Below are 27031 nucleotides of genomic sequence, written 5' to 3' on the forward strand. Positions count from 1 at the left end.
ACACTGTAATCCCTCTGAACATCTAAATATCACTATTAATGCTCTATAAATTGTTCTTCTACCTCCTTTTTGTTTCTCCTAAATGAAATTTATGACTGAAATGACTTTGGTACTCAGTCTAAACTTCAAAATTTACAGATGAGAAGTCAGAAGCTCAGAGAAGGCAAACTGCTTTTCCCAGATCACATAGTCACTCAAGTGGCAGAACCAAGACCCAAGCCCAGGTTTTGGTAGGTTGTAATATTGTTCAGACTATTTGCTGGCCTTCCAAAGAGAAGGATCATACAATTTCCCGCAGAATGAAGTGTGGCTCTTGGGTGTCGTGTTCCTCCCTGCAGGTGACATATATAAACACAACTCCCTTGCCACAAACATATTGACATGCTCTTGTACTCAGAAGTGACCATGTGACTTGTTTTGCCCATGAAATGTGACATATGACAAAGTGACATATGTCTCCTCCTTTTTCTAATTCAGTACTGGGATTGAACCCAGGTAGCTGTATCATTGAACTACATCCCCTTCCTTTTTTTTTTTTGACAGGTCTTGCTAAGTTGCCCAGACTAGCCTAGAACTTGTGAACCTCCTGCCTCAGCCTCCTGAGTCTCTGGGAATACAGGTGTGCACCACCATGCCTGGCTGGCATGTGTCACTTCTGATTGCCATGCCTGTCTGCCCTCTCCCACAAGAGTGATGATGGCCAGAGACAGATGTTAAGCCTGAACCACAGCGGAAGAGGATAGGAAACGTAGCCATCGCTGAACCCTGAGATCTGGGTTCATTTGTTACTGCGGTGGAGCTGGGCCCATTCTGACCAAAACATAGGCTTTCTGACCCTGAATGCTGCTCTTTCTCACCTGGAGAATCTCATATTTCCAGCAATTTTCACATGGAATTTAACAGCACTGGCTTTCAAGGTGAGCTTGACATGTTATTTCTCAGTTTCCTCATCAGTAGTATGAAGATAACACTGGTACTGCTTAGTCCACTTGAGCTTCTATAACAAAACACCCTACATTAGGTAATTTATGAAAACAGAAGTGTATTGCTCTTAGTTCTGGAAGCTGGAAGGTGGCATCCATTGAGGGCTCTGCTTTACACATGGTGCCTTGGATGTGTCCTCCCATGGTGGAAGTGGTAGACAACTCCTTTGAGCCTCTTTCATGAAGCTCTGGACTCATGACCTGAGCCACTCCCAGAGAAGCCATCTCTCAACACTATTGCTCTGGTGCTTTGGTTTCAACATGTGAGGAGCAGCAACATGCCGACCTAGTAGGTAAGGACTTTGGGGATATGTCCAGGATTGAGTGAGGAGAGCCTGTTTGTTGAGGAGCCCTGGGTAAATGTTGGTTATTATTATTCAACATCCTCTTTCCTTGCCTGACTTTGCAGTGATAAGCCGTGGTCGGGGTCAGGGTGGGGGTTCACTAAAACTGTTCCATGGTCTACATGCAAACAGCCCCCTCTCCAAAAGTCACTGTCCCCCACGTGTGATCCTGACAGCCATCACCATCCCTGTGACAGGTCCAGGGGAAAGGGCAGGAGAGGCTCTATTGTGGAGGGGTCAGGAGCAGGGCCCCTGGAGTCCCAGTGGATGGGTTCAAATCCTCTGTCTGGGCCTTTCTTCCTGCACGCCTGTAGCTAAGCTCCTAACCTCAATGAACCTTAGCTTCCATCTCACGGGGTGAGGTAAGGATTCAGTGAAATGATTCATGAAAAAATGCTTATCACGGTGTCTGGCACACTGCAAAGGCTCAGCAGATGTCGGGATCGATATCAGTATTCTTTCCTGCCAGTACCAGCCAAAAGAGTGGGCAGGAAAGGAGCCGCAGGAGGTGATTCATCCCTCAAGGCTTCTGAATGAGCAACAGGGATCATTGCAGCTTACCTTTGTCCTCACGGATACACCTTGAAATCAGGGGCTGACGGCCTGGATGGTGCCAGGTTGGTACAAAATCAAGCATCCTCCCCCACACCACACAATTGGTGTGGATTCCCATGACTGACAGGGACCAACAACAGGTCTAGTAGACTTATCACGTGGGTCACCGGACATCCAAGAAGGTGCTAGCTGCACTCAGCCTGCCTTGAGGATGAGGGTTTGATGACCTCAGATCAGGGTCACACATCATGGGGGGGAAGTGCTGATGGTGTAAAAATACACCGTGCCACTTTACAGGGAGTCCACGCTTGGCATGGAGATGCCCACCGAAGGAACCCCCTTACTCATGACCTTTTCAGCCACATCCTTCCTGAGAGCCCACGCTCCATGCTGAACTGCCTGAGCTGGAGCTTTAACACCCTCACCAGACTGGGAGCTCTGCCTGGGCCCAGGAGTGCTGGCCTCACCTGCTCAGGGCCTGGCCAGAGGTAAACTGGAGAAAGATCTGATGGACATAAGCCCCTAAATCCCCCTTACCTTCCTGGCTCTTATCCACTAGAAATCTCAGCATTTCTCCTTTAGATCTTGACATGCCAACGTACCTGGAAGGGGAACCCACCAGGCTCTGCTTGTGTTTGAGAGAGCTCATCAGGTGTTGCCATTTGGGTTGCCACAAGTGTTTCTTGAATGCTCACGTGTCAGGTACTGCCTTCCTCCACATTTGGAAGGATGTGGGGGGGGTGGGGAGTATGAGACTAAAATGGTCAATTTCAATTGTTCACTTGATTGGATTAAGACTAGCAGATGATTGAGAGGCTTATGGGTGTGTCAATGAGGGTGTGTCTAGGAATGATTGAAGTGTGCGATAGCCAACTGAAATGGAGACCCTCCCTAAGCCTGGGCAGCACCATCTAGTAGGATGGTGGCTTGGATGGAATAAAAATTGGAAGAACCAGGAAGCAACAGCAAATGCAACTCCACTCTTCTTGAAGGGATTCTTGATTGCTGCTGAGGTCATCTGAGGATATCCGACACTTCTTCACTCTTGACAAAGCAGACTCTGCCAGTGATTCTCCAGAAGGCTTAGGTCTTGGACTAGGGTAGCACTATTAATCCCTCTTGTTCTAGGGCTTCAGCCTCTTGGACTGCCCAGCTACTGGTTCCCCCAACTCTCCAGGCTGCAGATGGCCATTGTAGACTATCCAGCTTCTAGACATGTAAGCCAATCTAATAAATTCCCTTTTTATAATTATACTTCCTGTGAATTCTGTTCCTCCACAGAACCCTGACTAGAGAACACTTTTGAAGACTCAGAAGGGGAACAGAATGAAGGGTGCAGCATGGAACTATCCAGAACTGGGGTGTTCCCCTCGGCAAATATTACACAATGTTCAATAGATTTTATACTTTTATCCCCCCCCCCAAATGTCACCATGAATTAACAGATCTCACTCCTGGGTTACTGGGCATGCATCTTTCCTGCATCCATCATAGCAAACCTTGAGGTTGGAAAGAAAATCTTTCATTTGGTGAATGATTGTGTAGGAGTATTACAGAGTCAAGGGAGAAGACAATGAAGATCTATGAGAAGAAACAGTGCGGAAATTGGAATCTCTTCAATAAAATAATTGCAAGTCAATATTTCAGGGTAGTTTAATTTCCTATCGCATTTTAATGACCAATAAAGAAGATATAAAAATGTCATTTATAGAGAAACTCTAACATTTTTGTTTTCCTGGTTATTTTAACAGATCAATTGGAACATACAATATGATTTTCAAAATAATTTTTTTTTTTACCAAACACTATAATCACTCATGCTACAGATCTGTGTAGTTACTGTTTATCACGCAGTCAAGATAGAAGTGAATAGGAGTTAAAACAGGAAGAGAACTCTACTCTTTTCCCTTCTGATAACAAGGTAAGGAAACATTTGTAAGCTCCATGCCTAGGCATTTTCCCATTCTGTTTGCTTTGACTGATTTTCAACAGAAAGTTACAATGTTTCCATTCTCAGGTACTTGGATGATATTGATGAAGATACATGAGGGATCCTTGGGGTTTTAGGAGGTGAGGGGCAACTTTTTAATCTATAAGCTCCCGTCTGCCTCTGTCCACCACCCAGAACCAACCCCAAGCCTTCCAGCTGAGGTGAAGTTTCACAGGTTGGGTAGGAAAGGGGACACAACCTCAGGCCCAGATGGACCCGGTACTCCAGGGTGGGGGGGGCTGTGGCCAGGGCACCCAGCTGAGCTGATAGCTCCGGCTCCTGCAGACTCATCCTACTTATCTCACACACCCTCCTCCTGCACTCAGATCAGCCCCAGGGATTTTTACAGTCGGACTTCTGACGCCAGTAGCATTGCAAATGCAGAATTGGGCTTCTCAGCAAGGACTTCTGGTTTGTCAAACTCAATCACCTAAAAGAGAAGAAATGAAATTAAAAAAAAAATCACCCACCATAATGCCCAAACCACTGAAGGCTTTGGGGAGGTGAAGCCAACCACAGCTTTCTGCACCTTCCCATTTTCCATGACCAGGACACGGTCGCAGTTGAGAACGGTGTTGAGGCGGTGGGCGATGGTCAACACCGTGCAGCCTTTGAAGGCGTCTTTGATGGTACTCTGAACGAGGGTGTCTGTCTTGGAGTCCATGGAGGCGGTGGCTTCATCCAGGAGAATGATCTGTCAAGGAAGAAACACTGTAAAAATCATGCTAAGCCAAAGCTGTGCCAAAAGGGGAATTCATAGTCTCAGCTCTATTTATTAAAAAGAGGGAGCAAAGCATCCATTTTTTAAAAAATTACAAAAGAAAAAGTGAAAGAACAGTCAAATCACACCCACTTCACCTTCCTTAGAGAGGCTTGCTGGAGGAACAAGGCTGTATGTTCACCAGCCTCCTTTTTTTTCTTTCTTTTTTTTTAAGAGAGAGGGAGAGAGAGAGAGAGAGAGAGAGAGAGAGAGAGAGAGAGAGAGAGAGAGAGAGAGAGAATTTTTTAATATTTATTTTTTAGTTATTGGCGGACACAGCATCTTTGTATGTGGTGCTGAGGATCGAACCCGGGAGCACGCATGCCAGGCGAGAGCGCTACCTCTTGAGCCACATCCCCAGCCCAGCAGCCTCCTTTTTAAAATGGTGTATTCTAATGTTACAAATATGTAGAAAGAAACCTTGAATTCATCTCATTTATTAATTCTTGATTTTAATTCTTGCGCTTTAGGAGTCTCATTAAGGAAGTCGGGGCCTAATCCCACATGATGGAGATTAGGGCCTACTTTTTCTTCTATTAGTCGCAGAGTCTCTGGCTTAATTCCTAGGTCCTTGATCCACTTTGAGTTGAATTTTGTGCATGGTGAGAGACAGGGATTAATTCCATTTTGTTGCATATGGATTCAAACTAAAAAGCTTCTTCTCAGCAAAAGAAACAGTGAGTGAATAGAGAGCCTACATCTTGGGAGCAAATTTTTACCATTGTACATCAGATAGAACACTAATCTCTAGGGTATACAAAGAACTCAAAAAGCTAAACACCAAAATAACCCATTCAATAAATGGGCCAAAGAAATGAACAGACAATTCTCAGAACAGGATATACAATCAATCAACAAATATATGAAAACATGTTCAACATATCTAGCAATTAGAGAAATGCAAATCAAAACTACTCTAAGACTTCATCTCCAGCCAGAATGGCAGCTATTATGAATATAAACAACATTAAGTGTTGGAGAGGATGTGGGGGAAAAGTCACACTCATACACTACTGATGGGACTTCAAAATAGTACAGCCAATATGGAAAGCAGTATGGAAATGGAACCACCATTTGATCCAGCTATCCCACTCCTTGTTCTATACCCAAAGGACTTAAAAATAGCATACAAACATTGATGGGACACAGTCACACAGACACAGCAGCACAATTCACAATAGTAAAACTGTGGAATCAAACTAGATGCCCTTCAGTAGATGAATGGATAAATAAAATGTGGCATATATATATACACTGTGGAATATTACTCAGAAATAAAAGAGAATAAAATCATGGCATTTGCAGGTAAATGGATGGAGTTAGGGAATATAATACTAAGTGAAGTTAGCTAATCCCAAAAAAACAAATGTTGAATGTTTTCTCTGATATAAGGAGTCTGATTCATAGTGGGGTTTGGGAGGGGGAGCATGGGAGGAATAGACGAACTCTAGTCAGGGCAAAGGTGGGAGGGGAAGGGAGGGGTGTGGGGATAGGAAAGATGGTGGAATGAGATGGACATCATTACCCTAAGTACATGTATAAAGACATAAACCATGTGACTCTACATGTGTGCAACCAGAGATATGAAAAGTTGTGCTCTCTATGTGTAATATGAATTGTAATGCATTCTGCCATCATATATAACAAATTAGAATTATTTTTTTTTTAAAAAAAAGGAACCTTGAAGAGGCCTTCAGCAAACCAGCATGGGGTATAAAAACAACACTTAGATACATTTGCTACTGCTGCTGTAGCAAATGACCACAAACTTCGAGGCTTAAAATGACAACAAATATATCATTTTATAGTTTTAGAAGCCAACAATATCCCAAATCAAGATGTCATTAAGGCTGCGTTCCTCCAGCAGACGCTTGGGAAGAAAGTGCTTTGCCCTGTCCAGCTTCTAGAAACCACCTGCATTCCCTAGCCCATGGTCCCTTCCTGGAATCACTCCTCTCCTGTTTGCTTCTTATAAAGACTTGTGAATAGACTAGGCCCAATGAGATACAGGAAAATCTCTCCATCTCAAGATCCTGAACTTAAGCCTATCTTCAAAGTTTTTTCTGCCATGTCAGTGAACATATTTTATAGGTCTGGGATATCATGGCATAGACATCTTTTTTTTTTTCCTTTTGTAGAGGGAGCATTGCTCTGCTTACCACAGAACTGATTTGATTTTACAGATTAGAGAGCTTAAACTCCCACCTCTGCTGAATCTTGATCCAGTTACTTTTCCATGGCTCCATTCCCTCATGGGAAGGGGAGTTATGCCTTATTATGAGAAAGAAATGGAAAGACACAGAAGCACTTAGCATGAGCACTGCCATAGGAGGCACCAAGCACAGTCCTGGCTCCCTTTCCCCTGCCACTGGCACATCTACAGAATACACAAGGTGTGTCCCACCCTTGATAAGGATTCAGAGTAGGATTTCCTAAAAAATGGCATTCTCCAAATCAGTAAGCAAGGCTAGCTAAGTCACTAAAAAAAAAAAAAAAAAAAAAAAAATGGGAATGTGTTTTACAAATTGTGAATGCTAGCATTCTGTTGGCCTTCTTGAGTGTCCTGGGTACCATTTCTGAGGACACAGAATTGTTCGGGGACAAAGGGAAAAAGTTGAGAGACAGATTTTTCAAACTCAAACCACTTAGGGGAACAGAGAGAATACCTAAGCAAGACCTCCTGGTGGGGCAGCCCAGGAAAGGAAGATGCTACTGCTGAAAATGGCTGTTATTTTTCAATTTTTACCCCTCACAACTTTGTCTTAAGAGAAAGTGATCGGTTTTTAAATGGCTCAATTGCTCTGTCTTTGCTGAAAGACAAACGCCGGGCCCCGTCTCCTGGACTGAGCTGCACTGCAGGAAATAGCCAAAATTTGACCAATCCATTTTCCGTGCTGTTTCCTTACTTTTGAATTACGGAGAAGGGCTCGGGCCATACAAAGCAGCTGACGTTCCCCTACCGAGAAGTTCTCCCCATTTTCTGTGACTTCTGCTTGTAATTTTTCCGGGAATTTCATTATCTATAAAACATAGAAAATGCCACATTTATGCGGAAGATCTATAAAATTGTCCTGAATCGTCTGTATTGATTGCCCCCTTCTCTTGCATTTATCAGCTCGCTTTATTTTACTGTAGAAAAGAAAGTGCAAAACAACAATCATTTCAATATTGCAAACAGGCACCAGGGAAAGACCAGGGAGGAGGCGGACATTAATAATTTAAAATCACAGCGTGACTCATAGAACCCCGTAGACAACTCACCAAAAGAGTACAAATGATGCACAGACGGTTCCAGAGAACACACAAACAAGGAGAAATGGCTTTTAGGGTGGCTACTGTGGGACAGGAACATTTGGGGTTGACAGGGTCATGGGCAAGGGCTGATTTATTCCGTGCAAAAAGCCAGAGTGACTTTGAGAGATGCTCATGTTGGCACCATGTGGCTTCATAGGCAGGATGCTCACCTGCTGACCCCACCTGAGACTGCAGCTCTGATGGGGAGGCTCCCTGATCACAGATGACTCAGTCTCCTCAAACCAGTCGTATTTGTCATTCCTAAGATAGGCCATACCCCCTTATCTTCCTGGGGCTTATCTGTCCTGATAAATGAGGCCACTGGCCTCATAATAAGGCATAACTCCCCTTCTAGAATCAGCTGGACTTGGATTCATGTCTCTATTCTGCTACTCACTGACCTGGACATGTCTCTCCCTTGAGCTTTAATTTCTGCACCCCTAAATTAAGGGGTAAGAGCACCAACCTCAGAGAGCTGTTGCAAGGACTGAGTGAGCTCAATGCACGTAGGACACTTAACTGGATCATTGCAGAACCATAATAAATAGTGCCTGTGGCTGCTTTTTATTTAAAAAAGAAAAAGAGCAAATAAGGATTGTATTCTACTGACGTATGTGGCATCCACAAAATAAACCTGGCCTAGTGCTGTTCCAAGTGCTTGTCAAATTTAAACCTGGACCAGGTATCTGGGGGAACTGAGGCTGGGAAATGGGACTCATCCTGAACAGTCCCAGAAACCTACTGTGTCTTTCATGAATGTTCTCTCCAGAACCTGCCAGAGCATCTCATCGGTGTGACTCTCAAAGGGATCCAAGTTGTACCTGCAATAAAGGAGAGGAGAGGGAGCTGGATTTCCTAGGACGAGAGAATTGGGGTTGGGGGGTCCTTCCAAAGACAAGAACATGGGGAAGGAGTGGGATGCTGGAAGGAGCTGTGGGCCAAGGAATGCAGGTGGCCTCTAGAAGCTGGAAAAGACAAAGCAATGGTTTCTTTCTGGGGCAGGTAGGGGAGAACAGGAGGGGGCAGGTGTGGAGCCTGCAGCTCCAAGAACAGTGCTCAGCCCTGGCCATGATACCAAACACCCACAACTCTGCAATGAATCAGAGACCACTGAGGCAGACGGAAATGCGAAGCCCTGCAGAGAGGAAGGCACAACACTTGGGCCTCTCCATGTCCCTGGGCAGCAAAGTAGGTTTGACCTTCCATAAATTCTTGGCAAACAGAGAGATAAAGCCAGTAACTCAAGCTGGCATTCCAAATCTACTCAGCCTTCAGAGGCCAGAAGTACCTCTGCGGCTCCCAGGACCTTGCATAGGGTTGAGCATCTCATAGGCAGGCTGTAAGTCTAGTGTTTCAAGATGTATTTCTCCTACAAGCCACGCTACAGTAAACACCCATGCCTCGTTGGGTGCTCCATTTGAGGGAATGTCCCTCTCACTGGACCAACTGAGAAGCTGCAGCTTTCTTTTCATGCTTTGACCTCAGATCCTGGGCCCATGGAAATTGTAATCCTGCTGTTCTTTTACTTGAACAGCTTCTGTTTGCTCTTTAGTAGGAACAAATTAATGCACTTCCAAGAGATGGCTTCATATGTAAGGCTACCATCCATCTATTCCATTATGCACTCTGGGGTACCTTTGAAAGAGGCCATTACTAAGCCAGATGAAATGCCGGGATACAGGCATAAAATAAGTTTGTCCAGGGCCAACCGGGATATCTGCTCACCCTACATATCAAAGCATCTTGCTTATTAATAATGTAGTTTCTAAAAGGCAAAGCTCATGGCTCTATTCCCCATCTCCTTCGAAGGCTTTACTCAAAAAAACAGGTACCAACAGTCCAAGGAGATGCTGCCTCCCTGAGACAGGACAGCCCCAGGCCAGTCAAGCCCTGGGGACTGTGGGTCTGGTTTCACTATCCAAAAATAGGAATGCAGGATGATCAAAAACAGCTACCTTACTGTACCTACAAACAGGACAGGATCCTGGGGGATCACGGTCAGCTTGGTTCGGAGGTCTTCCAAACCGATGGTACAGATATCCACCTCATCGATGAGGATCGTGCCGCCCGCTGGCTCCACCAGGCGGAACAAGGCCATTCCCAGTGACGACTTCCCTGGGAACAGTAAAAGCCACAACAACAAATCCAACATTCGTTTGTGCTTCCATCATGCCCCGGCATTTAATTAAAGGAATTTTTAATGCAACGAAAATGACTCTGTGTGGATGACTGTGCAGGCAGAAATTCCTCACTTGGGGGGGGGGGGCGGAAGCCTTGTCACAGTTAACCTGCCCGTCCTCGCAGGGGCCTTTAGCACACAAGTCATCCTCTGAGCCTCATTTCACCAGAATGATTCGCATTTAATTAATATAAAAAGGGATGTGTGGTTGCTTCCAACTCACACAACCATTTAACCTGAAGTCCTAATTTACAGTAAATAGATGTGAGGGGAAATTATAGCCGATCCAACACACATGCCCTTCATTCACTCTCTGGGGTGGCCTAACACATTCAAGGCAGATTCAAGGAAAACAGCCTGAAAGAAACAAAAGCAGGGCTTGTCCTCACCAGAACCTGTTCTTCCGACGATCCCAACCGTCTGCCCACTTTCTATGTTTAGGTTCAGTCCGTTGAGGACAAGGGGAGTGTTGTCTCTGTATCTCATCTGATAGTCTCTGAAGGTTATCTCCCCGTGACTGGGCCAGTCCTTGGGACAGGCCCCCACTTTGAGGGGATGCGTGCTTTCGGGAACACAGGTCTGAAAAGCAGAATAACCAACGACAGGTTAATAACTATTCATTTCCCCATTCGTTTAGCTTATTCCTTCCTCTAACTCCAGGTTCTGGTGTTTGTGGTGGTGAAGTTGACCCATAAGAACCCTGGTCTCCAAAAAGCTCAGGTTCCAGTGGGGACGTCAGATAATGAAAAAGAAAAGCAGTTAGAAATGCAGACAAGGGGCTGGGGATGTGGCTCAAGCGGTAGCGTGCTCGCCTGGCATGCGTGCGGCCCGGGTTCGATCCTCAGCACCACATACCAACAAAGATGTTGTGTCCGCTGAGAACTAAGAAATAAATATTAAAAATTCTCTCTCTTTCTCTCTCTCTCTCTCCTCTCTCTTTAAAAAAAAAAAAAAAAGAAATGCAGACAATAAAACAGAGCGTTTGAACAGCCTATGGACTTGTGGGGTGGGCAGAGGAGAGGGAAGTAGGAGTATTTGAGGGCTGAAGAAAACATCTATGTGACATTGGAGCTGAGACCAAGAAATGCTGAGAAGATTCAGCTACAAGAGGATTCCAGTTCAGGGCCTTCTAGACAGAGGGGGCCAGAACCAACTTGGGTACTTTGAAGAATAGAAAGTCACGGGGCTATACTGCTTAAGGAACAAGGGGAGGGTGACGCAGGGGAAAACAAGCAAGGGACAGCTCACACCGGGCCCCGTGGACCTGGGCAATGTCAGCAGTGTGACCTTGAAGCTGTGGCAAATCCAGGCTGAGACTTGAGATTTGCAGAATTCAATCAGATACAATTTCAGTATCTACCAGAGCTATCAGGGTACTAGAAGTGAAAAGGCAAGAATGCAGGATGTCAAGTTCAGTGGTCTTTAGAGTCAAAAGGAAAAGGCATGTAAGTTTCCTTGCTGAGAGTCCAAGAAATGCAAAGTCTAATGAAGGAGATCAGTTTGGCCTCTTTATAAGACCAACCCCTCCTTTGAAGTTACAAAGTTCCCTATTAACAACTAGAAATAGGAATCCCATGTACCCTGTCAGGGTGACTGACCAGCCCAGATCTCTGGTCCATGAAAAATTTCAATTAGCTGAGGAAATAATTGCATTCTTACTATGGAATAGTAGAATAGCCTTGGAAGATGTAGAATTAAGAATAAAAATATTTAAGAGAAGAATAGCTGGGCTTGATGGCACACACCTGTAACTCCAGTTATTCAGAAGGCTAAGGCAGGAGGATCCCAAGTTCAAGGCCAACCTCAGCAACTTAACAAGAATGAGACCTGATCTCAATAATAATAATAATAATAATAATAATAATAATAATAATAATGTAAAAAAGGATGGAGGTGTGGCTCAGTGTTACAATGTCCCTGGGTTCAATCCTTCAGAAAGGAGAGAAAGAGAGAGAAGGGGGAGGGAGCAATACTGTAACCATATATTTAAGAAATCTGCATGCTTTGTGTTCAAGTATTTATAATATGTATAGAATTCGGCTTTGTGGTTCTAATTCAAAATACAAAATTGAACAATTGATTTAAACACAATTTTAAGTTAAAAGCTTTCTGTTTATATACAGCTTTGGAACTGTCACGAGAACCTAAAGCTCACCATATTTACAAGTTTAATTTATTAGATTTATACAAACTCAGGAAGGCTTGTTTGTTAAATCAGATTACTGAGGTACTTAAAAGGAAATTGAATGTATTAAATTTTAAAATGCAGTTTAAAATGTTTTAAGTGTTTAATTAAGTTTGTAAGTGGGGCCAAACGCTGTTCAAAGGCCCTTAAAAAGAGATTGCTAGGATGGCTTAGACTTCTTCCCAAAAGAATAACAGCACTAAAACAGGGTCCTCCGTTTGAAATTGGTAATGACTTCTTCATACTGAGTGGGGGTTGGGGAAGGGGGACTCCAACCCCCTAGGGGGCCAAAGAAGATGGGAGTGGAGATGGCCCACTCCAGCTTGTCTAACACAAGATAACTCAATCTGCATATGTGTATTTCCTGTCCTTTGTCCTTCCCTGCCTCTTCTCCTGAAAGTTCTGCTAATTTTCAGGGATCTCCGAGGTAGAATCTTTGAAGCAGTTAAGTTTCTCTTGCCTTCCTTTAAAGCTGGCTTTGTGCTAAGTAAGTACTTTAGCCCACACCTGCAATTCCAGCATCTCTGGAGGCCCAGGCAGGAGGATTGCAAGTTCAGGCCAGCCTCAGCAATGAAATGAGGCTCTAAGCAACTTAGTAAGACTCTGTCTCAATAAAAAAATAAAATAAAATAAAATAAAAAGGGCTGGGGATATGGCTCAGTAGTAAAGTATCCCTGGGGTCAAACCTCAGTGCCAAAAAAAAAAAAAAAAAAAAGAAGTTGGCTTTGAATAAAACCAACTTTCCTACCAATTTGACTGCAAATATTTCTGGAGCAGGGAGTGTTATACAGCCCAGTCTCTTTCCTCCCAGGGGTTGGTACAGTTGCCCAGTAAGAGCAGCTGTGAATTGAACAGAAAAAATCTCAAAGAGAAGTGAAGCTGTTTTTGTTTTTCAATTTACAACTTTAATCAAATATTAATTTTTAGAAACCAAAATGAGCCACTGAATTGTCTTTCCTGAGTATATAAACTGCCTATAAAGAATTTTTTTATTTTATAGAAAGAGCTTCACATTCAACACCAAGGACTTCGTATTATAAATAGAGGTTTAAAGAAGAGGGGTGACACTGGTCAGATTTGACTTTTTAAAAAGATCCCTTTCACATCAAAAAAAAAAAAAAAACAGATTAAATACCCGCGCCTAGGCCTGTCCCTTCTCATTCACACACTGGTTTCTTACCGTAATGTACTCCCTTAGCAGCTCCACGGAGGTGAACTTGGCCTGGGTCTCCGTTCCTGTCCGCACGCACACTTGGAGCAATCCACTTAGCTATTGCAAAGGAGCAAGCAGTCGCCGTTAGAGGCCTTTCCTCCTCTGGGTTCTGCTCTCCCACCTTTCAGGACAGCCCTTGAGGATCACCACCCCCTTCTCACTTGGGGCCAGTTGCACAGGAGGCCTGCATTCCCAGCCAGGCACCCCAAAGTGCAGATATATTCCTGTCGGGTTCTTTTGCCTTTTAACACTTGCTCTGTGTCTGGAAACAAATGGTATTTACATTTCCCCTGGCACTCCAGATGGCGGGAATCATCCCACCACCACTGCACCACTTCATCACTCGCCTTTCTGTCTGCGCAGTGGGGACCTGCCGTCCAGTGGGAATGCTCCCTTGGGGCAGAACTGCTGGGTATCCTTTCTCGAAGCACCTGGATGGGCTCTCCATCAAGGGCCCCTCCCCACTCTCCGCCCAACACCAAGAAGGAACTGAAATTCAGCCACCACCGGAGACCACTAAACCATCCAGCCCATCTGCCCGCTTTACACATGAGAAAATCATGTATTAAAAAAAAAAATCATGTAGGGCAGAGGGATGGCTTGATAAGACGCCCCACTTGAGGTCAGGATATCCCAGAAGGCTACCCCGAGATTTAGGGCTAATAGTGTTTTAGGATGAAGGATGCCCCCTCCCCCACCTGCCAAAGATATAACCATATCCAAATCCCTGGAACCTGTGAAAGTTACCTCATTGGAAACAGGTCCTTTGCAGATAGAATTAGGATCCTGACAACATCCAGTGACAGGTATCTTTACAAGAGACGGGATAAGTCACAGAGCAGAAAGGGGGATAGGCAGGCAAAGGCCGGAGCTAGAGTGAGGCAGTTGTAAGTCAAAGAATGCCAGCAGCCACCAGCAGCCTGGCCAGACCAGAAACAGCCTCCCCTGGAGCCTCAGAGGGACCACAGCCTTGCCAACACCTTGCTTGTGGACATCTGACCTTCCAAAGCTGAGAGAATAAGTTTCTCTTGTTTTAAGTCACCAAGCTCGGGGTAACTTGTTGCAGCAGCCTTAGCACACACGGGGTGTAGGTAGTGAACCCAGAAAGTACGGAGGGGATGGGTGACATAGGGAGCCTGGGAAGGCAGCCAATCCCAGGTATGTGTTCATGAGAGGTCAGAGCAGCAGGCATCTGGGATTGGGTTGCCCTGGGACACCAGAGGGGCCACACCACAGAGTTGTTCCATGCCAGGGCAAGGAGTCATCCCTCAGTATCCTTGAGGGGCTGATTCCAGGACACCACCACCATCACCCCTGGCAGATACGGAAATCCAAAGATGCTCAAGATCTTTACATGAAATGGTATCGTATTTGCATCTACCTATGCATCTCCCCCAAATAGTCTAAGTCACCTCTAGATTACCCTCTAATATCTAGCACAATGTAAACATTATGTAAAGGCTGTCACACTGTATTTAGGGCATGGTGACAAGAAAACTAATTTACATGTTCAGTAGAGACACAGTAATTTTTTTCCTGAATATTTCCATTTTGCAGGTGGTTGAATCTGTGATATGGAACATGTGGATTCTGAGGACTAATGTATTCACTAACTCCCTTCAGTCACTGCTGAGGCTGTGAGAACCCCATCCCTTACATCTCCAGCTGCCCTTAGCCTAGCAGAAAAGAGTTAGAGGCAGGATCAGTCTTCTCTCATGACACACATAGATGACACACATTTATTAAGCAATAGTGATGGGCCCAGTACTGGTCAGGGTGCTGGTTTTCCAAGGTTGAACGTGATAGACAAGACCCTGCACTCGTGGGCTTACGTTCTAGTGGATTGGCAGGTGGAAATTTCAGGAACCATAAGAACAAGGTATTGATAAAATAGGAAGCTGTGGGTGACTGGCTAAGGCTAGGGGTGGGCAGGGAGGACTATGTGAGCTGAGGTCTTTATGATGAGATGTCCACCAGGCAAACCTCAGGTGAGAAAGCTCTGGAAAGCAGCAAGCGAGCTTCACAGAAGGCAGCCATGGAGCCCAAGCAGGTGAATGCAGTAGGAAGAGCAGTGGCTGCAGACCCTCACAGGCCTCCGTTGCACCTACCTCCCTGATTGACACAGGCCAGGGCTTCCCATTTCTCTTAGAGCAATGGCTCTCAACCTGGGTGATTATGTCCCCAGGGGACATTTGGCAATGTCTAGAGACAGTTTGGGTTGTTCCAACCTCGGGGGAAGGGAGGTCATATTGGCATCTAATGGGTAGAGGCCAGGGAGGCTGCTGAACATCCTCAGGTGCACAGGACAGCCCCACAGGAAAAGCATTATCTGCCGGGCATGCTGGCACCCAATAATCCCAGTGGATCGGGAGGCTGAGGCAGGAGGATCACGGGTTCAATGCCAGCCTCGGCAATTTAGCAAGGCACTAAGCAACTCTGCAAGACCCTGCCTCTAAATAAAATACAAAACGGGCTGGAGATATGACTCTATTGTTAAGCATCCCGTGGGTTTAATCCCCAGTACCAAAAAAAAAAAAAGAAAAAAAAAAGAAAAAGCATTATCTCACCCAAATGCATATTAGAATACAGATAACACCCCTTCCCTGGCTTACAAAGCTCCACACATTCTACCTCTGCCAACCTTTGATTTCTTACCACTTTGCTTAGGCCACCCAGCCTTTTTCAGACTCTCAAACACACCAAGCTCAGGCCCCCAGGCCTTTCCCCGGCTCCTCTGCCTGCTGCACCCTTCCTCCCAGTCTCCCGTGGCTTGTTCTTTCTTGTTCTGGTCTCAGCTCGGAAGTCACCCCCCAGCAGAGGCCTCCTCAGGCTTTTGGTTGTAATGTTGCCCCCCTTCCCCCGTCACTGTACCCCACTTTATCATCTTCACTGCACTTCCTGAACCCTTGTTGGTTATTTACTTGCCACCATATTTATTCCAGCTCTGCACTAGAATGTAAGCTCCATGAGGGCAGGACGGTCAGATTGTTTGCTGCTAAATCCACAACAACCCGTAGAGTTCCTGGCTCACAGCAGCCGCTCAGGGGAGAGCTGGCGAATGAAGCCGCGGACCCTGTCCTTGACGGAGGCACATACACATTTCATTAAGGACAGGAGAAGTACGATCTCCCGAGGGCTTGGGCAGCCCACCCAGGTTTTAGAATGTCCACGTCAGCACAGAACTGGCCCCAGCAGGTGCCTCTTCTCCTCCACCATGGGAGGGGACGTTACTTTACATTGGCTTTCTTGCTCTGTGGGTGTTTCCTGCCAATTTCTCATCCGTCCTCTGTTCTCAAGTGAAGCTCTGTCATTTCGTTTCTGTGTCCTCCAAAGGGGTCTAATGCTGGAGAAGCCCCAGAGCCAGCTGGAGAAGCCATCCCATAAACCTCAATGTGTGCAAATTCTTCTCTGACCCCTACAGGAACGTTTGGTAACAACTTCACCGAGAGCCAATGATATTGCCCAAAAGCATGACCTTAGATGGGGCAAGCTGTTTTACTTGGACCAATTAAGGGAAACCATTCAACATCATCTGTTTGATTTTTTTTTTTTCACTAGGCAGCAACAAATGAAAGCATCCATCCATGAGGGAAATTGGCTACCCAAGGAAAAATTCATTATTTTCCTTGCCTTAAGAGTATAGAGGATATATTTTTGTTCCTCCTCTTTCCCAAAAATAACACTTAGAATGATATCAGAAAAATTTCCCCCCAAAAGAATAGACCCTTAACAGCAAGGGGATTGGAAAGAGATGAAACTGAATGAGAGTTATAAATTTCTGCAAGTTGGAAAGAGGATGAGAACCTTTTGATAAAATGGAAGCAGAATGGGCTAAAGGGATTTAAAGAGCCTTCTGTCTAGCAGAACCTGGAGAGCCTCCAGGTGTGAGGAGGAACCCACAAAGAGGCTGGCAAATTCACAGTCTGTCTACAGAGACTCCTCTTGGACCCATTTATTCACTTCCATCTTTCTCCCAACCAGAAGCAGTGACACACTGTATCCTTAGGCACAGGTTGTGAGCACGTGTATATACACACAATTTCCCCTCTAAAGAAATTGAACTAACTACCTGGGGCTCCAGGAATAGTACCTAGATTAAAATTCCCTTTTAATTCTAGCATGTGGGGGTCTAACGGCCAGCTCCCTGGGTGTTTTCCTGCAGTGCTGCACCCAGCCCACCATAGCCAGGAAGCTTCCTATGAAGAGAGACCTAGGAAGGAATTCACAAGTTCCAGAGAAGCCCTGGAAACCCAACCCACCCATTCTCCCATGCTTAAACGGAAACAGAGCAGGAGACAGCTGAGCAAATCTAATGGCATGAAAGAAAGAAAAAGAAAAAAAGTGACCCAGGAACAAACAATTTATATTTATATATAAGTCAAAGAAGAGAATAAAGTCTAAGGGTGGTGGTGGGGGGGCTCTAATAATATAAATGTCCTCAGAGAAATTTAAAACGCTTCATTGATTTAAAAAATTATTTTCTTGGAGGGGGAGGGGAGGGGAAGGGGGGAATGGAAGGACGGCAGAATAAAATAGACATTATTATTGCTGTAGGTATATACGTGACTGCATGACCAATGTAATTCTGCAACCTGTACACTCAGAAAAATGAGAAATTATATCCCTTCTGATTCAAATGTATGATGTGTCAAGATCATTGTACCGTCATGTGTAACTGATTAAAACAAATAAAAAAATAGAGAGAGAATAGATAAAAAATTATTTTCTTAAAAACAGAAAGGATAAGAGCTTGTGAAAATTAAACATATGAATATATGATTGCCAATCCTAAAATTCAAAGGAATAAAAAACAGATTTATTCTCAGAAAAAAAAAGCAAGAACAGAAATTTTGAGATAAAAGAAACAGAAAATGATGCAGGAAGTCTAATATGCAACCAATATACATGAGTCATAGGACGAAAACAGAGAAAGGAAAGAAATTGTCAAAATGAAGGAGAAGTTTCTCTGAATTGAAGGGAGATTTGACTTTAAAGTAAAAGAAGCCACAGCATTGAACAGAATATTTTAAAATGACCCATATTCCGAAACATCGTCCTGGAATTTCAAGTAAGGACTACATTGGAAATGTTTCCAAAGAGGAAAATGGGAACCATATATCAAGGGACAAGTTCAAGGAGCATCAGACCTAGGTGGACTGGCTTCAAATCCTGGCTTTCAGACATGACATGTGTGGGATCTTAGCAAGTCTTTCTGGGTCTCAGTCTCCTCATCTTTAATATGGGGCTTACAGTAGTATCATAGGATCATCATGGGGGGGGTAAATGAATTAATTTATATAAAGCAAAGCAAATACCATGTGTTCACCTACTATTGTTGTTATTCAAAAGAAAATAATCGTCCAAGAAGATAAGCCAGTCATAGACACTGCCATGGCCCCTCCAGTATTTATTTCACAGCCCCCATTGAAGAGTAGCTGTACAACTTCGTGGTGGTCTAAATCAATCATCCCAATCCCATTAAGCCACTAATTAGTTCTTGGATACCTAAATTAATACAATAAAAGTAAAGCTCAGGATTTGTCCAGTGGTTAGGACAGGAAATATCTCCAGCCACAGACCCCAGAGGACGTTAGTCACCATTGCATAACTATGAGGGAAGGTATCACAGAAGGACAAAGACAAGAGCCATGATCCAACTGTGCCTGAAGCCCACACAACTTCCCAACATGTTAATGATGCCAGCTCCTAAACTCTCTTCACTGTGTTAAGCCCATTGGAGTTTTCTTTTGTGTCCAACCAAAAGCACCCTCCCTGATATGTTACCTGGATGATGTAAGACAGCGACAAGCCTTTGGACGAAGGACTGATTGAGGAGAAACTCAGGGTCACCAACAAGGCCACAACCAAGGTGACGATGTTCATGAGGATATCCATTCTCAGAGCAAACCACCTGAGAGCACAGTTAAAATACAGAAGGTGGCTGGAGTTTTCATCGTTGAGCATCTTAAACCTAAAATCAAGAAAATCAGACAAAACAAGAGGTCGGGTTATGGCTTAGGTCACACAGACGAAGGATCAGGGCAACTGGAGGAATGGAGCCAGGGGACTCCTTACTCAAAGAGAAGCCCGTTCTCACACGGGAGAACTGAGCATCTGTCCACCTTCTCTCTGCCACCACAGATATCTTGGATTTGCACAGATACTGAGAAATGCCATGTGGCGGTTGCCAGTGGAGCCAAGTGGGCTCGGGGTGTGGGGAGGGGGGTGTCGTGGAGGGGGCCACCTTTGAGAAGAGTCAGTGTCTGTGACGGTGAAGGAGGCAGGGAGGGTGTTGGCCTGGCTCCCCTCCCCACTTCAGACAGACAAGATTCAAAATCATTGCTTAGGAAGCTGGGGGGGGGGGTCTCTTCAACGACAGGAAGCTGACATCTTGCACCCTGCCCATGTCCACTGAGCCCAAGGGCACGCTGAGGGAGAAGGAGCACCAGGCAGAGTAACAGAGAGGTGACCCAGCAGAGCACGGGGGCCAGACCCACCCCTGGTGCTCCTCATTCCCCAGATGAAAGCAGGGTGCATCCTGCCCGTTCCTGCAGTGCCTGGAGTTGAGGGGGCGGCAGGAAGACAGCGTGTGAGTGGCAGGCTGGATGCAGGAGGCAAAGAGGGAGCCAGGGGGATGCCATCAAGCAGCTCGCCCGCGGACCCAGCAAACCTGACGCGGTGATCCTGGATCCTGGCAGAGCTGCTTGGGATTTGGTCCTGTTGGGACCCCGCTCTGCCATGGCCGCCTCTGCCCAGTGAGCTGGGTCAGCAGGGATGAGCCGCAGAGAGTGGCCCAGAGGCAGGCAGTCCCCTGGGAATGTGTATTTTCGGATCCCCTCCCAATTCCCCTGCACCATCATCAGAGGACCAGGCTCAGAGAAAAGGAGAGAGTGAGTTTAAAAGAAAAAGGAAAGACTGGGTGCTTCCTAACTGCAAATCTGTCTCCCCCCAGATCCCCCACTACACACACACACACACACACACACACACACACACACACACGCAGCACAGCACAGCCTTGCCATGCCAAGTCTTGGGGGGAAAAGAGAACCATGACTTGAGTCTCTGTACCACTGAATTTTTACGTAGACTGAAGTAACTATTAGAGACATAGAGTCCTGGGCCACGGAGAGTTCTGTGACCTAGTGAAAATCGGGCTTTGTCAGAACAATTGGTAGAAATTATCAGGGAGAAAAATGAAGACTTTCAAAGTTTAAAGTCCTATGGAGTTCAGTTCCTCTATTGCCATGAATGTCTCGAGGCCATGCTAGTCCACCCTTTTCTTATAGTCGGTCCCCTTGGGGATTCTACCCAGCAGCACCTGTGACCAGCCATCGAGGACTCTGCCGCACCTTCCTCTTCTCCGTCTCCATTCTAACTTGTTTACTCTAAAGCTTAACCAAGATATTCCTCCAAACATCACAATGTTCCTATTTCTCTGTGACAAATGCAATGCGCATCAGAGGCCCAAGTCCTCTAAAAAGAAAGGTGGGGAGAATGGGGAAGACACCTATCCGTCTAGCAGCGCTCAGCTCCCTAAGGGAGTCTCTGAGACATCTTGAAGGAGAACCTGTGGGAAGGCCAAGCTTGAGTCTGTTTTGTTTGTCAAGGGTGAAGTGATGAGCGGCTCTATAAACTTTTCTCATGATCAGGACATGGAAAGGGTCTACCTGTGAGGCAGGACCCGGCAAATGAGGTCAAACCTTGACATCGGGTCAAATTAGTCACAGGACCAGCTGCCGACTGAACCCAGGACAAACCGTCAAGTCCAGTCTATTGAGATCCTGGGCGGCCAGATGGAGAGACAGTGAGAGGCAGAAAGAGTTAGACCCCAGCATCAAAGGGTGTGCTAGCTTTTTAAGGAAGGAAAAGGTAGGAAGGAAAAAAAAGGTCTATGTTTTAGAAGTTGCTTGAGATTCATCAAAGTTCATTTTCATTTCTTCCTTTGGCCATAGCTGGACTGCATTCCCCGGCATCCTGTGCAGTGAGGTGAGCCCATGGGACTGAGATCAGGTCAATGAATGTACAGAAATGTGGAGGATCCTCACCAGGGCTGAGCCATAAAAACGCCTTCTATGAGGGGTCCACCCCCCTCCTCTCTCCCCGTCTCTTCCTAAGGCCTGTGGAACAGAAAAGCCTTAGAAAGAGCTTATGTGCCTGAGTGTGGAACAGAATCCCCTTCTCCTGCCCCATGGAACCTCGTAAAATTGGTACTTGAGGAATAAATATATATTGTTAAGATCTCAAGTTGGAGCTGGGCGTGGTGACGCACGCCTGTAATCCCAGCAGCTAGGGAGGCTGAGGCAGGAGGATAGTGAATTCAAAGCCAGCCTCAGCAACCTCGAGGTTCTAAGCAACTCAGCGAAAACCTGTCTGTAAATAAAATACAAAATAGGGCTGTGGATGTGGCTCAGTGGTCAAGTGCCTCTGAGTTCAATTCCCCTTACCCAAAAAAAAAAAAAAAAAAGATCTCAAGTAGTGGTGTTGTTTGTCACTGTGGAGAGCCTATTGTGATTCAGACATTTTTTTCTATGGTATTTTGAAGTTTGGAGCTGGAAGACTCCAGAGAAATTTACTAATCTCGTCCCCAAGTTTTAACAAGGAGCAAATTGATCTATCCACAAAATTAAAAGAAACGTGGCCTTTAAAAAATATTTTTTTTACAAAGAACATGTAATAACATGAAAAATGGGATTTAAATATGTAAGTTTAAAAAAGCAATAAAATGATTATAAATATTTAAGAAAAAGAAAATCTTGACTAGAAACTTCTGATCCATGGTTAGATGTGCCTCCGGCCCCCTAAACCTAATTGAATAGAATAAAAGGAAGGAAATACAGGTTGAGTATTACTACCTGAAATCTTTAAAACCAGAAGTGTTTCAGATTAGGCTGTTGTCGGTTTTTTTTTTTTTTTCCCTCAGATTTTAGAATATTTACATAGACATAATGAGCTGTCTTGGGAACGAGACCCAAATCTAAACTAAATTCATTTATGTTTGATAAATGCCTTATAGACATAGCCTGTGGATAATTTTCATACAAGACTTTTACTGTGTTTGTATGACTGTGACGCATTCCATGAGGTCAAGTGTGGAATTTTCCACTTGGGTAGACACATCAAAAAGTTTTGTGCTCTGGACCATTGCAGATTTCAGGTTTTCAGATTCGGGGTGTTCAACCTGTATATGAAAATGTGATCAGGGTCGGGGGTGGGGCCTATGAGCAACTTTTTCTTCTTTGCTTCTGTTTTCCTGTTTTCCTGAACTGAACACATTTTAGCCCTTCGAATGAAAAAAAAAACAAAACAAAAAAAAAAACCCCAAAAATACAAGGTTGCATTCTGAGGTCATCCTGAATGAGTTCCCCTAATTCATATCTTTTGGGGCTCCAGATGCTGGGAATAGAGCCGGGTCTCTGAGGGTGTCCCTGCCCAGTTCCCAGCTCATCAGTCAGTCCCCAGCAGTCCAGACTGCCCTTCATAGAACCACAGGGGACATTTGTTCCTGCAACTTTCTTTTGGGGTCAGGCAGGAAGCAGGGAGACCCTGGGGCAGGGGCCCAGCCCAGGACTCACTTGTTGATGCAGTCTTCCTTCTTGTCATAGGCATGGATGACACCCAGGCCCTGCATGGAGGAGGTGATGTGGGAAAACCAGGGTGACCGGCTGACGTTCTCCACTTTCTTGAGCTCCTGGACTCCTCGGTGGAAAATACTGGGAGGAAATCAAGAGGGGCCAAGAGAGCCACCGAGTGGGGTCTCAAAGGGCTTGCTCAGCACATGAAGCCCCAACCATGCACTCAGAATGACAGTTAAGTCAGAGATGTGCACACCTGAGAAAGGTGAGCGTGCAGTCCCTTCATTTGCTCAGACCTAAGTGCTTCCTTTCGTGACGCATTAAGATATAATTCTAGTCTTTAAAGACCAGAACTTTTCTTAAGGTTCAGCCCCTGAATATAAGCCAACCACTTTCGATGCTCAACCAGGGAAAAAAGGGGATCTATCTTGGAGCGAAACCTGATCGTCACATGCCAATGTGTGGTCTTCTAAAGGCGTTTCAAAGACCATCTTGAACTAACGTCAGGATAGCCTCGGGAGTTGACTTCAAATCCAACCCCCCACAGGATGCTTCCCTTTGCCTGGAAGCCCCAGGAAGCCCAGTGAGCAGGACACCAGTGGCCTTGGGCTTCCACATTAGCTGGCTGCTTATGAGAGAGAGTCTGATCCCACCTCCAGACTCTCAGATAAAACTAACCCAGGGGAGTGAGGGAGGAACCTCATTAGCTCAGAACTCAAGTGAGTTGGATAAAAACATTTGGCTAATTCGGTCAGGGCCACCTCTGGTCTGCCCTGTCTTTAAAGCAAGAAAGTGTGGGTGAAGGGCAGAGAAAAGGCTTAAGCTAAGTCAATCAACACTATGAACAGGACAGCAGACTGGAACAATGGTCTAACACAGGGATTACCAAAATGAACCCAAGTCCACGGAATCCACTGGAGGTGATGATATCCTTTCCTTTGTAAAGAACTTGCAGATATTTTTTTTTATTTGATTGTCCCAATAAATACTTGAGGTTGGAGATTGTGGCCAGGTGTCCTTTCTCAGAGTCACAAGGGATACTTTAGGGAGAGCCTGGCTCTCCCAACTCCCAGGGTACTTCCCACCACACCAAGTTCCCCTACAGATGCCAAGTCCAGTACCCCAGCCCCAGGGCCTCTCTACCCACATTTGCCATAATCTACTGACACCATTTATGGATTTGATCATTAAACTTCGACAATCCACAACCAAACACATAATTGTGACTACCCTAACCACCTCTCCTCCTTTGTCACCTGTATCTCCTCTCTGCACATCACTTCCCACATTTGGGGTCATCCTTAGCTTCTCCCATCTTTCTAATGCCCCAAATTCCACCAGCCATGCAACCCCAATGAGTCTACCTTATAAATGACTCTTGAATCCATCTTCTTTACTCTTCCTTCTTTTGTGGCCTATGTCTGGTCCTTGTCAACTTACACTCTACATCTCTAGTCTGCATTCAATTGTACTGTATTTTTAATTGACACAAATTTATCATCTAGTCATTTGATCCTCACAGCAATCCCCTCTGAAGCAGGCGAGGCATATATTCATTTTGGAGATAAGAAAACTGAGCTTTGGAACATTTCTCGGGCTTCTCCAAGGTCCTCCAGCCACTTTGTGGCAAAGCTGAGACTCTGGTGCCATTTTTTTCTGACTTTCAACCTTTTTCCCGACTCAGTGCCCACCATCTACCTGCTGCTATAAGAGCCTCTGACCACCCCAGGGATAGGGGCAGCTGTATCCCCTGGGAGGCTGGGATCATTGCCACCCTCCTGCCATCCTCCAGGTGGGCAGGCAGAGCCTCGGCAGGACTCCCCAGTGCAAAGCAGGCTTTTCTGTAACTCTGCCAATGATTAGGATGCAGGCTATTTCTCAAAGTTCACAGCATAAGAATTGGTCTTCTCTCTCTCTCTCTCTCTCTCTCTCTCTCTCTCTCTCTCTCTTGCCAGTAGCAGTAACAGCAGAGCACAATGGTTAGGAACATAGCAGACAGACAGCAACCATGGTTACTAGTTTCCTGGCTTGGGACCAGTGACAATCTCCCAGTAATATCTACCTCTCAGGGTTGCTCTGAGGCTAAAATGCCAGATGTATCCAAAGCACTTAGCACCTGGAGTTTAGTAAGTGCTAAAAATCAATGTGCTCTACCATCAGAGGGACTGTAAAGGCTCACTATCACCTGATACCCGGCCATTATGCATATCAACTCTGTGTGTGTGTGTTTGTGTGTGCGTGTGTGTTGTGTGTGTTTCTCCTTTTTAAATGGTGTGTAGACCTACCATAAAAGGATCAAGAAGATTATAGCAAGGACAGCCAGGACCAAAAGGACAGCGGGAAACACGGCAGCCAATATCATGAGAATAAACACCACCATAAAAAACTGCTGCAGAAAGTTCTCGGCGTGAAACGGCAGCCTCACATCCAGCTCGTCCATGTCTTTGGAGAAACGATTCATTAGCCTGCCAGTGGGAGTCGTGTCAAAGAAGCTCATTGGGCTCTTTAAGATCTGTGGGTAAAAGCAGAGATCCAAACTGGGTTGGGGAGAGTGTGGGGCAAACCCTGGACACTCTGCTGGGGCTGGGATTGTGAACTCAGGGCCTGGCCTTTTCCCGAGGGTACAACTCAGGGTGCCAGGTGATCTTGAGGTGGTGAGGATGGATGCTACCCATTTTTTGTGGGCGTCAGGTGTGGGTGTGGGGAGATTCTGCCTCTGTGTGCGGCCCTGCAGGTCAGGCTTCTGCAAATCTGGGATGCAGCCTGAGAGGAGAGAGGCTCTTGCCTTTGGAGGAAGAAGGGAAGTTTTCCCTCCCTAGGGCATTTAGAAGACAAGTTCCATTTTGCCTCTGTCCCCTCAAAGTGTGACCTACACCTGTACACTCTGGAAAGAACCCTCACAACCAAAGGCTGCCACCCACTATGGCAATGGAGTGTGGAGAGGGTGAGAAGTCCTTACTGTACTCAGGGCTGGCAGGAGCAGGAGACACTCTCTTGGCCTGAACATTTCTGCTCCCTACCTCTACACCTCGTCTAAGGGCCCATGATGCACCGGTACAGTTCCCTGGAATTGACCTTCAAGACTGGTAATTAGATATGTGGGAGACTCCTAGCTGTCTGCAAACTCCATGAGAACTGTTCTCCCCCAGGCCCCAGCACAGTGCCCAGCAATGGAGGGACCCAATAAGCCCTGTGAATAGTGGATGTGCCTGCGGCCCCTGGTAACTGTACCTTATCAAACACTTGGTCGTGTAGCGAGGAGGACGCCATCAGTGTGGTCTTGGTGAAGGTCAAGCCTTTTATAATGCCAAACGTCAGCACGGACACCATGCTGGCTGCATATACCCACTGGTACACGTGCTGCCCGATGTCTGCCAGGATCTTGCCGATTTCACACGTGCTCTTGTTGCCGTGGGACCCACAGGTTATCTTTGAAGCAGAGCAAGTGAAGCACCATGAATCAGTAAACTCTTAAGAGAAGAGAAATTTTTTCCAGAGAGAAGAAAACTAAAAAGAGGCAGCACATAATCATGAAGAATGAGTCTGGTGGGGAAAATCAAATCAGCTCCCTCTGGGACCTAGGAGCTTGAAATGGTTCCTCCCCAAGGGGCACCTGACTTATGAGCACCAGACAGTCAGGGGGGAAACAAGGCAGATGAGCTTGGCAGGTACAGGGCAGCCATCCCAGAAGCTACCTGTGCCTCAGAGGACCAGGAAGATCTAGAAACAGACAAGGAATCTGGATGCCATGAGGCTAGATGAGCAGCCCGTAGGCATCCCAGACAAGACAAGGGATCAAGGACCAGTCTCCAACTTGCCGGGATGCCCAGGGATTTTTAGGGGCACTCAGAGGGGCTTCTTATAGTCTCTCCCCCTTTTCTTTTCCCAAGGGCCAACTGTGAGGGTGCAGGTGCACTACCCTGGGTTCCCTGTTTGGGGAGAGCGAACACAGA

At 45.8% G+C, this 27031-nt stretch overlaps 1 protein-coding gene across 1 annotated transcript in view; it reads right to left on the reverse strand.

Annotated features, from left to right (window-relative positions):
- Positions 1 to 3653: 3653 nt before the first annotated feature.
- Abcc12 (ATP binding cassette subfamily C member 12) overlaps positions 3654 to 27031 on the reverse strand; it is a 77649-nt gene continuing 54271 nt past the window's right edge. Inside the window, exons 20-30 of the mRNA XM_021720728.3 lie at positions 26310 to 26507; positions 25364 to 25590; positions 23079 to 23216; positions 19288 to 19474; positions 13471 to 13560; positions 10495 to 10684; positions 9882 to 10041; positions 8669 to 8747; positions 7539 to 7652; positions 4402 to 4566; positions 3654 to 4302 (exon numbers count right to left, since the gene is read on the reverse strand). Coding sequence (XP_021576403.3) covers positions 4216 to 4302; positions 4402 to 4566; positions 7539 to 7652; positions 8669 to 8747; positions 9882 to 10041; positions 10495 to 10684; positions 13471 to 13560; positions 19288 to 19474; positions 23079 to 23216; positions 25364 to 25590; positions 26310 to 26507 — 1635 coding nt within the window. The 3' untranslated portion in view covers positions 3654 to 4215. The remainder of the gene's footprint in view (positions 4303 to 4401; positions 4567 to 7538; positions 7653 to 8668; positions 8748 to 9881; positions 10042 to 10494; positions 10685 to 13470; positions 13561 to 19287; positions 19475 to 23078; positions 23217 to 25363; positions 25591 to 26309; positions 26508 to 27031) is intronic.

This window comes from Ictidomys tridecemlineatus, chromosome 15 (genome assembly GCF_052094955.1).
Source record: "Ictidomys tridecemlineatus isolate mIctTri1 chromosome 15, mIctTri1.hap1, whole genome shotgun sequence".
NCBI classification, from domain to species: domain Eukaryota; kingdom Metazoa; phylum Chordata; class Mammalia; order Rodentia; family Sciuridae; genus Ictidomys; species Ictidomys tridecemlineatus.